Source organism: Cervus canadensis, chromosome 1, assembly GCF_019320065.1.
Source record: "Cervus canadensis isolate Bull #8, Minnesota chromosome 1, ASM1932006v1, whole genome shotgun sequence".
Taxonomy (NCBI): Eukaryota; Metazoa; Chordata; class Mammalia; order Artiodactyla; family Cervidae; genus Cervus; species Cervus canadensis.
Genome location: NC_057386.1, coordinates 19,924,275 through 19,934,764, shown reverse-complemented (window position 1 = coordinate 19,934,764; position 10,490 = coordinate 19,924,275). Strand labels below are relative to the sequence as shown.

Below are 10,490 nucleotides of genomic sequence, written 5' to 3'. Positions count from 1 at the left end.
GTGACAACAATACCTTAAATTTATACAGTGCTGTATGTCAATTATATCTCAATAAAACTGGAAGGAAAAAACATGTCAATTTTATGCTTATTTAACTTGCCTTAATTCTTTCTTGCTTAATAAACACATTTAAAGCAATTGTTATTCTCATTCTAGTGCAACTTTAGTGAGCTCTCATACAATTTCATATGTAGCCCTGTCATTAAAAGATTGATCTTCAACTCAGTCTTGAAAGAAACAATTTGCAGAGAAGGGCTGGAATCATTCCCAGTGCAGGCAGAGAACTGACAGGTTCACAGTCTACTCACAGACAAATGCTTGCTCATTCTTTGAGACAACTCAAATTTCATCTCCTCTGTAAAGATTTCAAAGCACGGTTAGTGATGCCTTTATCGGTGAATCCATAGTACTACCTACATATTACTAATAAAAATCCATATTGTATTATAGCCTCTGTGCTCCTTCAGGTTAGGACCCTTGTCCAATTTTCTTTCTTTTTCTTCTTTTTTTTTTTTTTTTCTTCAGGATCTTAGTTCTCCAACCAGGGCTTGAACTCAGGCCCTCGGCAGTGTGAGCATGGAGTCTTAATCAATCACTGGACCACCAGAGAATTCCTGTCCTGTTTTCCATATGTAGGCCTGAATCATATCAAGCACAAAACCTTGTACTGAATTAAATAATAGAAGAGAGGAATATAGAAGCTGACTGGAAAGCTCCTAAAATTCACTTCCCTCACAGATTTTACTCAAACACAGTCTTGTCAATAGCTATTCATGTTGCCAGAAAAATTTAAGGGTCCAAAGTATACTTTTTTAAAACAGAAATAATTGTTAACTTGTATTCAGACTCTCTAAGCAAAAGGAAATTTGTAACGAAAATACAGCTCAAGGCAATATCCATCTGAAGGTTCCCTTTTGGATAACTTTCTGCTTCCCCTAAAAAAAATTTCTCCTCTAAAGATGACATCCTTGCATATTTTCTCTACAAGTTTCCTGCAGGCTCTCTTCCCCACCATTCTCCCTCCTTAAAAATACCACAAAAGCTTGGAAAGTTTTTATAACATAAAAACAACTCCAGTGTAAAGCATAGAAATCTCCAGCCTTAAGTAATTACGTGATTGCAAATAACCTTTACCAGTTCGTCACAAGTTAAACTGAATTCCCAGTTTTGCTTGCTTTCTTTCAAACATATGAAGTGTCTATTGAATGCCAGGCACCAGTGGACATACAACAGTTTAGGGTGAATCTATCCCTTGACCCTTAAATCAACCAGATTCAATAAATCTACTGGAATTTTCCCCATGTGTTTCTTTACTACAGATCTTACCTCCTTTCTCCAAGTCACTAGAAACTCAATACAGAAGCATTTGCCAGGTTTTCCACTTCAGAAATCTTGAACTTGTTTCTTGTTTACCTGGGCAAATACTTCAGGTCTAATTTCACAGAGAGGTTTCTCTGCTCTATGTCACTCAATCCTTTCTCTCCTTTTCATCTCCAGTTTTCTCGGTTTTATTTCTTTAAGAAGTCTCTTTCCGTGGCATTCTTCGCTCACACAAGTTAAGAGGCTTCTTGCCTCATGTGTTGGTCACAGGAGTCTTAAGCGTTGCATAAAATGTCACATTCCTTAGGTTTATTCATATCCCCTCGTGGATGTATTATTACCAGAGCTAAAGGAAGTGGACATTCTCTGAGCTTCAAAGGGAGACTCAAGATCTATTATGAATATATGTTTACTTAAAAACTTTTATCTGAAACATTGACGAACTCTGCAAATAACAGCAGAGTGTTTCTCCTTTGTTCTTGTATCTTGGCCATACTGTGCAGCTTTCGAGATCTTAGTTTTCTGACCAGAGATCAAACCTGCACCCTCGGCAGTGAAGGCAAAGTCCTAACCACTGGACCACCAAGGAATTTGCAAGAAGGTTATCTTAAGGAACTCAGAGTGCAACGACAAAAGTAAGTACATGTTTCTGTGGAAACAAACTGCTAATCAATATTTCAAGAACAATCGTCAAGGTCATGACAGGTTACTTAAAGATTGTGGCAGGAGAAATCTTTCATCCAACACTCAAATCAGATGTTTGGTAGAATCGTTTATTAGAGTTCATTTTCTTTAATATTATTTATTTATTAGGTTGTGACAGGTCTTAGTTGCAGCACACAAACTCTTAGCTGTGGCATGCAGGATCTAGTTCCCTGATCAGGAATCGAACCGGGGCCCTCTGCATTGGAAGCATGGAGTCTTAGTCACCGAACCACCAGAAAAGTCCCTAGAGTTCATTTTTATATAAAAGGGAAAAAATTATTTGACTATATATATAAAATCATTACACTGTGATACTATCACCTCAAAGAGTGCAGACAAGCAGAATGGACTTTTAAATCAAATTTTAGCTGCCAGCTGCTTGCACTATCACACAGAGCAAAATTTCCTCCTCAAAATTGGTAAGGCAAGTGTGCTGGGTTGAACAGTGCTTCTCCCAAATTTATGTTCACCTGGAGCTGGTGAATATGTCCTTACTTGGAAGCAGGGTATTCGTAGATGTGGCCAAATTAAGAAGTCATACCAGATTAAGGTGGGCCCTGATCCAATGACCAGTGACCTATCAGAAGATGTGGATGCATGTCCAGACACCCAGAAGGTGGAACGCCACGTGAAGATGAAGGCAGCAACTGGGGTGATGCTGCCTTCCCAAGGCAAGGAATGCCAAGGATTATGGGCAACCACCAGGAGCTGGGTAGAGGGAATGAAGGATTCTTTCTTAGAGCCTTTTGAAATACTGTGGCCCTGTGGATACCCTGATTTCAGACTGCCGGTCTCCAGAACTATGAGAGAGTAAATTTCTGTTGTGTTAGGCCACCCGGTTTGTGGTCATTTATATGGCAGTTCTAGGAAATTAATACAGGAAGCATATGGCAGAGAAAAATACTTCAGCAAATGTCTATTTCAAAACATTTGGTTTAACTTTAATACCCTCCTCAAGGCCCCATCTAGGAACCTAAGTTGGGTAAGCAAACAGGAGTTGACCTTTCACCGGTGGAAATTCAGAAAATTGCTGTGCATTCAAACTAAAAAAGGAAAAAGAAAAAGGAGAAAAAAAATATTTATTTTACTCACTCCAGTACAGTGACAAGTCTTTTAAATTTGATCACTCACTCTGATCTGTCCTTTGTCTTGCTCGTAGAACTGAGTGTTGTAACTATTGCATAGACATTTTCACAGATGCCAAGAAATAATAACTCAGTTTAGACACCCAGAAATGCATTACTGGCTATAGGTCATATGAAACTGCTCATGTCTTCTAGGGCTGTGTGGTGATAGATTGTTTATATTGGATCTTGTTGGACATATGCTGTACTTGTTCAAGTTACAGAAAGTTGCAAGTACAATTTCTTCCTTTCTTAGAGAAGCATACAAGTTAACTAGATAAAATCAACGTAAATGCATGATTATTCTGCATCAAAATATCTTAGCTTTGGGCTAAGTTGATGGATTTACTTATTGTGATGAAAACAAAATCTGAATTTAGTTTGATAGTAGTACTATTTCTGTTCTATTAGTCTTTGCCTTCTCCTCCGAACAAACTTCTATTTATCTTTTAATACCCATCTCACATGTTGTGTCTTCTTAAAGCCTCCCCCATTGGTAAACAGGATTAGTGAGTTTTCTCTGGGCTTACAAAGACTACTTCAATCATTGCTACATAGTATATGTTAGTTGTTTGTCTGTCTCTCCTGTTAGACTGTGAGCTCCTTCTCCCTTTTTGCATGGCTAACATTATGCTCGGTATAAAGCACGCACTTAATAGGTGTTTGCTGAAGGAATGATGAATTTTTGATGACTGAAAGCTATTTATTAAAGTATTCATCATTGAACTTAAAAGAGTGTCTTCCTCATAGGAATGTTCTGTTGTAGAATAACTTCAGGAATTATACATGGAATACAAGTTTCAGCACTGTTATTGTACTGAACTTGATGACTCTGCAAAATTTTCACTGACTCCACACACGTTTCCTGATTCTAGCTTCTGCTTGGAAACTTTCCCTCATATCTCTATTACAAAAATGCAAGCATCTGTCGTGAGCTCTCTACCCTCACAGATAATGAAGTCCATAAAATGAAGGGGACAGAGAAAAGGCAGGACGTTCCTTATGTTCCATATTCCTTTTCATTTATACCTGTGTGTGTTTTTTTTTTTTAATACCTGTGTTCTTTTGCTGATAGCAGGTTTCCATTAGGAGGTCTTTCCGAATCAACTACCCATTCACCCATTCATTCAAGAAATGGTACTTTACTATTGAATGAGCAGGCTCATAACTAGGGGAGAAATGTCAGGTAGGAAGTACTGTGTTTTATAACATGGAAATAGAAAAGCCCCACTAGAGTTCCAATGAGGAACATAAAGTTCAGTTCACACTTGCTCAAATTCCCACAACTTGTAACTGTGAGAGCTGAGACTGGCTCCTCTTGCATTTGCCATCAGATGGAATAACTGGAGGAATTGAGATTCAAGCCTAATTTGGATGGTACAAAAGCCTTGGGTCTTCTGCTACACTACACCATGCACCTCCCACAGGCTACTGTTTTAGTTCTCTGACAGATGCAAAGGTTATCTAAGTTATCAGCAATGAAAATAAAAAGGATCAAGGGGTAGAGACAAGATATAAATGCAAGTTATACAATGAGAATGACATGATAGCTGACTAAATTAAGAATGAGAGGGAAAAGAATAGAATTAAGGATGGCCTAAGGGAATTCTCTGGTGGTCCAGTGGTTAGGACTCTGTGCTTTCACTGCTAGGGGCCATGGTTCCATCATCCCTGGTCAGGAAAAAACCAGGATGGTTTAAGCTTGGAGTTTGAGTAAGTAGAAAAATAACGATGCCATTGGCAGGATTAAGGATCTCAGCAGAAGAGAGTTTTTATTCAGTGAGAGCCTTGGAGGAAGGAAATGGAGGGGAAAATAGGTATGAGTCCTACATATAGACATTTAAGCCTGACAATAGGCAAGACCTCAAAAAAAAAAAAAAAAAATAGGCAAGACTTCTTGGGAAGAGAGCATGTGGGGAAAAGAAACAGAACACTGGAGAAAGACTGATGGCAGGAGATGAAACGGAAAAGGAGCTCTGAGAGAATATACTTTCAAGGAAGCCATGAGAAAAAAGAATTCAAGAGAACTGAGATGAGACCAGATGAAAGGCTGTCTTAAAAGTAAGAGAATGAGAAAAAAAAAAAGAGAATGAAAATTTGTGGTTAGCAAACAGCTGACCCTGAGGTTTAAAAAAAAAAATTTTTTTTTAAGTTTCAAAGGAAGGAAATAACAGTCATTGTGTAATAGTTTTCTAAAACTTGGCAGGCATTCAAATGTGGGTCCTTATCTGCCTTTCCGGTTAAGGTGAGAGCTAGGGAGAACTAAGCTCCCAAGGAAAATGAGGTTCTGGGGCTCTCCAAGGTGCTACTTCTCAGCAAAATCGAAATGAAATCCTATCTTCATTCACACTGTGAGATGGAAAATGCAAATTAAGCGTCCGTTTTTGCCCTTATTTCCTTCAGGCTGGTAAAGCAAGACTGATGATGTTTTTGCCAGGTAGACATATGTCCGCTCATTAAATTTTAATCTTAATATGGTCCACCACCCACGAAATATGAATAACCGGTTTTCCGAGTTTTTCCTGATAGTTTTGGTTATGACAAACGATTTGGGATCCCCACTCTTCCTTACAAGTATGACAAGAAAAGGGAACCGACGTCAATCGTTGATAATGGCGTGTTTTTGTTTTTTTTTTTTTTTTATAAATAATGGGTAGGCATCACAACGCGGTTTTAAAAACTTAGGTTATTCTTTTACAGATTTTGAGGAAGAGAAAACTTTTAAGCCGTCAAGTGGGAGCACAAGTATGCAAACAAGATTCAAAATTAACTTTCACAACACATGGCCTAATAAGGTTTCTCCCACTGTTAATTGGAGAAAAACAGACCTTGGATAGTTGCTGGAGGGACTGAAACAATTACCTTTACAAAGAAAGGTTTCTCCATATTTAAACGAAAGAGCCCCCTGCTCAAGCCTATACCATAGGATCTAGCACCTTTAGCAAGTGTCTCCCCACTTTGGGACTCAAACTTTCTCCTCTGTAAAACAAGGGGGAAAGGTGTGTGTGCGTACAGAGGAGACTGGTGGAAGCCCTTTAAAGCTTCTCTCCAGCTCGCAAATTATTTCATAGTGATTTCTCCCCTTCATGCTATTTCCCTCGAAGAGGAAAAAGTTGTGAATTAATTCCTTGGATATGAAAATAAAAAAAGCAGATAGCCTGGCTTCAAGGAAACTTATTAGGGAAGACGGATTCTGAAGAGCTCAATGACTTAAGGCCACCAGAACCTGCGCCGCAGCCGGCCTTCCCTGGCCTGCAGCCGCTGCTCCGGGAACAAGATGGCGTCAGCACGCAGGCTCTCGCCCCCGCCCCCGCGACTCCGCAATGCGGCCTCCAGCTGAGGCCGCACCCCATTGGCCAATGGCAATGAGATCATCGTGGGGGCGGTGGCCGGCGGCGGCGCGGAGGCGGGGCTTTGCGGACGCAGGCACGTCGAGGTGCGGCTGCCAGGCGCTGCGGAGGCTGCGGGCTTGGTTTGCGGCGGGTGCCTTGGCCGCGGCCCCCGACTGGAGGTGAGCGAGGGCTGTGAGTACAGCGCGGCCGGAAGCGGCCTTTGAGGGGCAAAGCAAGCCCTTCTAACGGCCCCCTCGGTTGTCAAAGGAATTAGCAGGGGCTTCAAGTCTCTGAGAGGAAATGGGGGTTCACCCCTCCTCGGGTACCCCTCTTGTGGGCAGAGGAACGGGAGGTTCACTCTCTTTTGGAGGTCCCGATCCCTTCTCCCATTTACGTGGAAGGTGGAGAAACTGAAGGTTAATGGGAAGGAAGAAGAATTGGGGGTCTTCTTAAAGGAACTCCCATTTGAGGGTTCTCCCCTTTATTCCCCACTCCAGGAGGTAGGTGTGCCTGGGCCCGGAGAATTCCTGCCTGCTTCTCACTGGATAGACAGGAAATGAGGCAGGTGAACTTGAATACCTCGTTAAGGGAGGCGAGGACTGGATGGCAGTTGTGAGGCAGGAGGGCTCGGGAGCGCTTTATTTGGACTTCTCTTGGGCAGGATTACTGTTTCTTCCTATTTTGCTTTGTGACCCTCCCAACACCCCCGGATCGCTATGGCCTTTTTATTTTTCGTTTTGGCTCCAGTGGGACAGAGATGTTCTAGGGAGACTTGTAATCATTAAAGAGCAGAAACAGGGAGGCAACTCATTGGAGGTTGTCATTATCGCAGCCTCTGAACTATGCTGATCTGGCATAATTTTATGTGCTTAGAGGTTGTGGAATCTGTTCCTGTTGGGGGGTGGAGTGGGGACTGTTAACAGCTGTTTTGGATGAGTCAGGTGTAGGCAGTCTCAAAGTCAAGCTACATAATCTCTGGAGAAATTCTTGCTTCTATCTGAATGTGTTGTTTTGCTGCCTTGAATGTCATGCACAAAGGTTTTGTCATTCAGATTTCTCAAAATGTCTCCCAGGCTTCCGGAGAAATAGCTCTTCCTTTGATGCCAGTTTCGCCTATCATTAGGAATGCCCTCATGATACCAGAAATAACGTGCATTTTGTTGAGTTTAGATTCTGTACAGTCCGTGCCTTACAATAGCCGACTGAGAATAAATAATTGCAGTTTCAGGACCACTGATAGCGCCAATTGTCTTTCCTACCCGGTAACGGTAAGACCGCCTCAGAAGGATATCTTTATTGGCTCGTTCAGGAGAAGCTTTAACAGATGGAAGAATGTAGTTAATCTTGAAGGTAGGGATAAAAAACAGAAAGCTGGGGAGGTTGAAAGCTTATTCTCTGACGATAAAATTGCTTTATCATTTCATGTGTTCCCATCATGTTTGACTTGAAGTTGGGCTTAATGTGTAAGCTGTTTCTGTTTGTGTGTATGTAGAAGTTAACAGTTATGTGTTTAGATTCTTTAGGGAGAAAATGGTGTTTTGTGAGGAGTTCGAAAAGGTAAATCCTTACGTTGAGGGCAGTGCTGGGACTTTGGCTGTTAGAAATTGGCAGTAGAAGAAAAAAAAAGAAATTGGCAGTTAGAGGATAGAAAACTAATCTCAACGGAGACATTCTTTTTGAGAGGGGAATTGAAGTCTCTTCTGATTGTTTCCTGACACAGGCAAAAACAAAAAAAGATCTCTGTGAGTGTCACTGCCTTGTAATACTGTGTCTAGGGTATTTAAAGAGCTGTTGGATTCCCAGTTCCTGTTTTTAATCTGAATACATTCTTATGTATTGAGATGTCCCACATTATTGTCATCTGATCTTGATGTTGACTGCAAAGGAAGTGACGGCTCATCAGGCCCTCTTCACAAGAGGATTCAGTAACAGCCTTTGCAATTTCTTCTTTCTGTCTTTCTAAGCTAAGGATGTCAAAACAGTTGATAAAGATCTGTCAGCATGGAGTGGGAGAAATGAAATACAACATGGAAGAGGCCTCCTGGGGTGTTGTTTGCTTTCCGTCCTCTTGGTAGTTCCAAGTCCATGTGATTTTCTCTTTTTGCTTTAGGTTGCAGAGAAATCCCGGTACTCAGGTGACCGGTCCTTTCTGCCACCATGGGGGAGCTTTTCCGGAGTGAGGAGATGACACTGGCCCAGCTTTTTCTACAGTCAGAAGCTGCTTATTGTTGTGTCAGTGAATTAGGTGAACTTGGAAAGGTTCAGTTTCGTGATGTAAGTAGTTATGGCTCCGCTTCTTAATTACCACTGAACTTTATTTTTCTTGTTATGGCCAATTGCCTCATGACAAATGTTTTGCTTTTTATTTGCAAAAATAACATAGTACTGGCTTACTACTGGAAGAGTGTACATTGCAAGTTGTCTTTGCACAGGTGGAAGTGATTTGTGCTGATCGTTCCACACTTTTACTAGCCTACCCTGTGGAGGATAATCTGAAGCATTCTCAACATAATTGCTTGAAATGCAGATAGAGGACAGCCTCCATCCTCAGCCTTCAAAAGTTCAAGGCTCAAACTTCACTTTTGGGCTCCTTAACACCCATAGTAGGGTATTTTTAAAAAGTGTCATAGCAAAAAAAATAATAATAAAAAGTGTCATAGCTCTCTTTACAATAGGATGTATTTATTACAAAATCTGAAGCATCCAGTTACAGATAGATAGTGTATAAGGGTATACTGAATACTCACTGTTTTGAAGCATTATGCTAGGCACTTTGGAGGAGATAGCAAAAGAAAGTGGACAATCTAAGTATTAAAAAAAAAAAAAGTATGTACTATGAGGCTTACAATCTGATCAGGAAGGCATAATCTATGATGCTGAAAGGAGGAACCCCTGTTATGCTATCTCAAAGCTCCATGTACCTCTTGTTTATAGCATTCATCAGAGTCCTGATTTTCTGTTCATTCGTGTGAGTGACTGATGAAAGAATGTCTCTTGTACAGTGATCTTAGCACCAGGAAGATAGACATTCACTATTATATCCTTAGTGCCCACATATAAGATAATTAATATTTGTTGGAATGAATGAATAGATGAAAAAGGAGTGGTCAGAAAGGGATGGAATTAATCAGTTTTGACTTCCTGGAATCGGCAAGCTTTCTGGAAGTTCTCAGTCTGAGCTGAAATTGCACAAATATAATCCATTTACAAAGTCTCATTCCTTTTTCTCTTTGAACCCTCTTATATTACCTCTCTTCAGATGTTCTTCTACCTAACTCAACTAATGCATCAATATTCTTCCAGTTTTTTAGACTTGAAGGCTAAATCAAACCTAACTCATCCTTAATTTGCAATCCTTTATTTCGTCCTGTGGTATCTCCCTACCTAACACCATTGTGTGTATTCAGTGTTCTTAACTTGTACATCAATCATAAAAAAAATTAATAGGGATTAATAAAGTGAAAATTTATTTTAGTTCCAGACCACTACAATAAAGTATCTCAATAAATCGAGTTATACAAATGTTTTGGTTTCCCAGTACATTTAAAAGTTATGTTGGGAATTCCCTGATGGTCTAGTGCTTAGGACTCCTCACTTTCACTGCTGAGGGCACCAGTTCAGTCCTTGGTTGGAAGATTAAGATCCCGCAAGCAGAGTGGCGTGGCCAAAAGAAAAAGTTGTGTTTATACCTAGACTACACTAAAGTCTGTTAAGTGTGCAGTAGCATTATGTGTAAAAAGAAGTACATAGGTTAATTTAAAAACACTTTGTTGCTAGAAGATGCTAACCATCATCTGAGCCTTCAACAAGTGGTAATTTTTTTGCATTCAAAAGATTACTGATCACCATAACAGATACAATAATGAAAATGTTTGAAATGCTGGGAAAATTACCAAAATGTGACAGAGACAGAAAGTGAGCAGATGCTATTGAAAAGTGGCACTGATCAACCAACCTTCCTCAATGCAAGGATGCCACAGACCTTCAATTCGTAAAACAATACAATATC

At 40.4% G+C, this 10,490-nt stretch overlaps 1 protein-coding gene across 9 annotated transcripts in view; it reads left to right on the top strand.

Moving 5' to 3' along the window:
* Positions 1-6,535: 6,535 nt before the first annotated feature.
* ATP6V0A1 (ATPase H+ transporting V0 subunit a1) overlaps positions 6,536-10,490 on the top strand; it is a 53,038-nt gene continuing 49,083 nt past the window's right edge. For 4 of the 9 annotated variants that reach the window (XM_043468330.1, XM_043468321.1, XM_043468299.1 and 1 more), the window contains exons 1-2: positions 6,536-6,660; positions 8,592-8,755. In XM_043468330.1, the coding sequence (XP_043324265.1) occupies positions 8,639-8,755 (117 nt within the window). In that variant the 5' untranslated portion in view covers positions 6,536-6,660; positions 8,592-8,638. Of the gene's footprint in view, positions 6,661-6,960; positions 6,982-8,591; positions 8,756-10,490 lie in introns of those variants that run through there. The other 5 variants (XM_043468350.1, XM_043468315.1, XM_043468340.1 and 2 more) reach the window with 2 other exon arrangements.